Raw genomic sequence first — 1,199 nt, 5'->3', positions numbered from 1 at the left:
CTGGCAACGATCTCACTCGAAAATCCTACGGGAGCCAGTCAGGCGGTACTGGCAACGGCCACGCTCAAAATGGTGCATCTCATGTGCCACCCGCACAAGAGCCAGTCCAGGGGCACTGGCAACGATCTTACTTGGCTTGCCGGGTCTTCTCACGCACAGCACATTTCCAAAGGTCTCGGTCAGTAGTCATCGCCTCGGTGAGGCCCAATGTACGAAGGTCTTGCCTCACCACCTCAGCCCAGGTCTTCCTGGGCCTACCTCTTCCACGGGTTCCCTCAACTGTTAGGGTGTGGCACTTTTTCACGCAGCTATCCTCAAAAGGTGCAAATACAGTGGAGGATTTATTGACAGAAGTGATAACATCATCACTTTCAGCTTGCGATTTTCAGAGAAGTGTAACACAGATACACATACACGACAGCCATCTTTCAGTTTCTATCTATCAAATACTCTCACAAGGCTTTGGTAAGCTTGGGCTTTAGTAGAAAACACTTGCCCAAGATGTTGTGCTCTTTGAATGAATCCAAAACCACATAGAAAGGAAAAAAGAAAACAGAGAAAAAAAAGGGGTCACATACACACATACCTGTTCATAGTAAAATTCTTCCAGAAGATCGCTGTTGTAGTCAGGGTCAAGCTTCAGTTTCCAAGGATGTTCTGTTTGACGGATGGCACCGGCCAGGTCATAAAAGCTGAAATGGTCTTTGGGAGCAAATGAGGTTAAACTTGGACTATAGTTCAGGAGCTCATCGCTACCTCGTGACTGAGTATCTTTGGGACGATAGGGAGTCCTGTCATTTTCATCTTTCATACTGCAAACATTAAAAGAAGGTCTTGTAAACATTTTAATATCATAAACATCTGACAGTGATGTGTCAAGTCATTTCTAATTGATCTTAATTGTACAAACTTCATTTATAGGGAATTCATCAAGAGTATATACCATATTTTCTGGCATACATGCCAACACAAAATATAGTGTAAACATGTAATGTAAACATTCAAACATCATCACTAACTTTCCAAATCCTGCTGTACTTCACATGGAATTTTTGGTCCTCACAAAATCATCTTGGCGTAGAAGTCAACTTATCTTTTTTAGCTGTAAATTCTGGTCTGAAATTTTGACTTGTATGCCAGAAAATAGGTAAAGACAAGGAAGACAGAAAATATATTAATTTAAAAGAATATATCCCCCC

At 41.9% G+C, this 1,199-nt stretch overlaps 1 protein-coding gene across 1 annotated transcript in view; it reads right to left on the bottom strand.

Moving 5' to 3' along the window:
• Positions 1-1,199, bottom strand: part of LOC106867460 (zinc finger FYVE domain-containing protein 26) — a 93,341-nt gene that overhangs the window by 28,371 nt on the left and 63,771 nt on the right. Inside the window, exon 31 of the mRNA XM_052971651.1 lies at positions 587-812. Within this exon, the coding sequence (XP_052827611.1) occupies positions 587-812 (226 nt within the window). The remainder of the gene's footprint in view (positions 1-586; positions 813-1,199) is intronic.

The sequence above is a fragment of the Octopus bimaculoides genome, chromosome 11 (genome assembly GCF_001194135.2).
Source record: "Octopus bimaculoides isolate UCB-OBI-ISO-001 chromosome 11, ASM119413v2, whole genome shotgun sequence".
NCBI classification, from domain to species: Eukaryota; Metazoa; Mollusca; class Cephalopoda; order Octopoda; family Octopodidae; genus Octopus; species Octopus bimaculoides.
The sequence above is the reverse complement of the archived record's forward strand: the minus strand, read 5'-3'. Positions and strand labels throughout refer to the sequence as shown.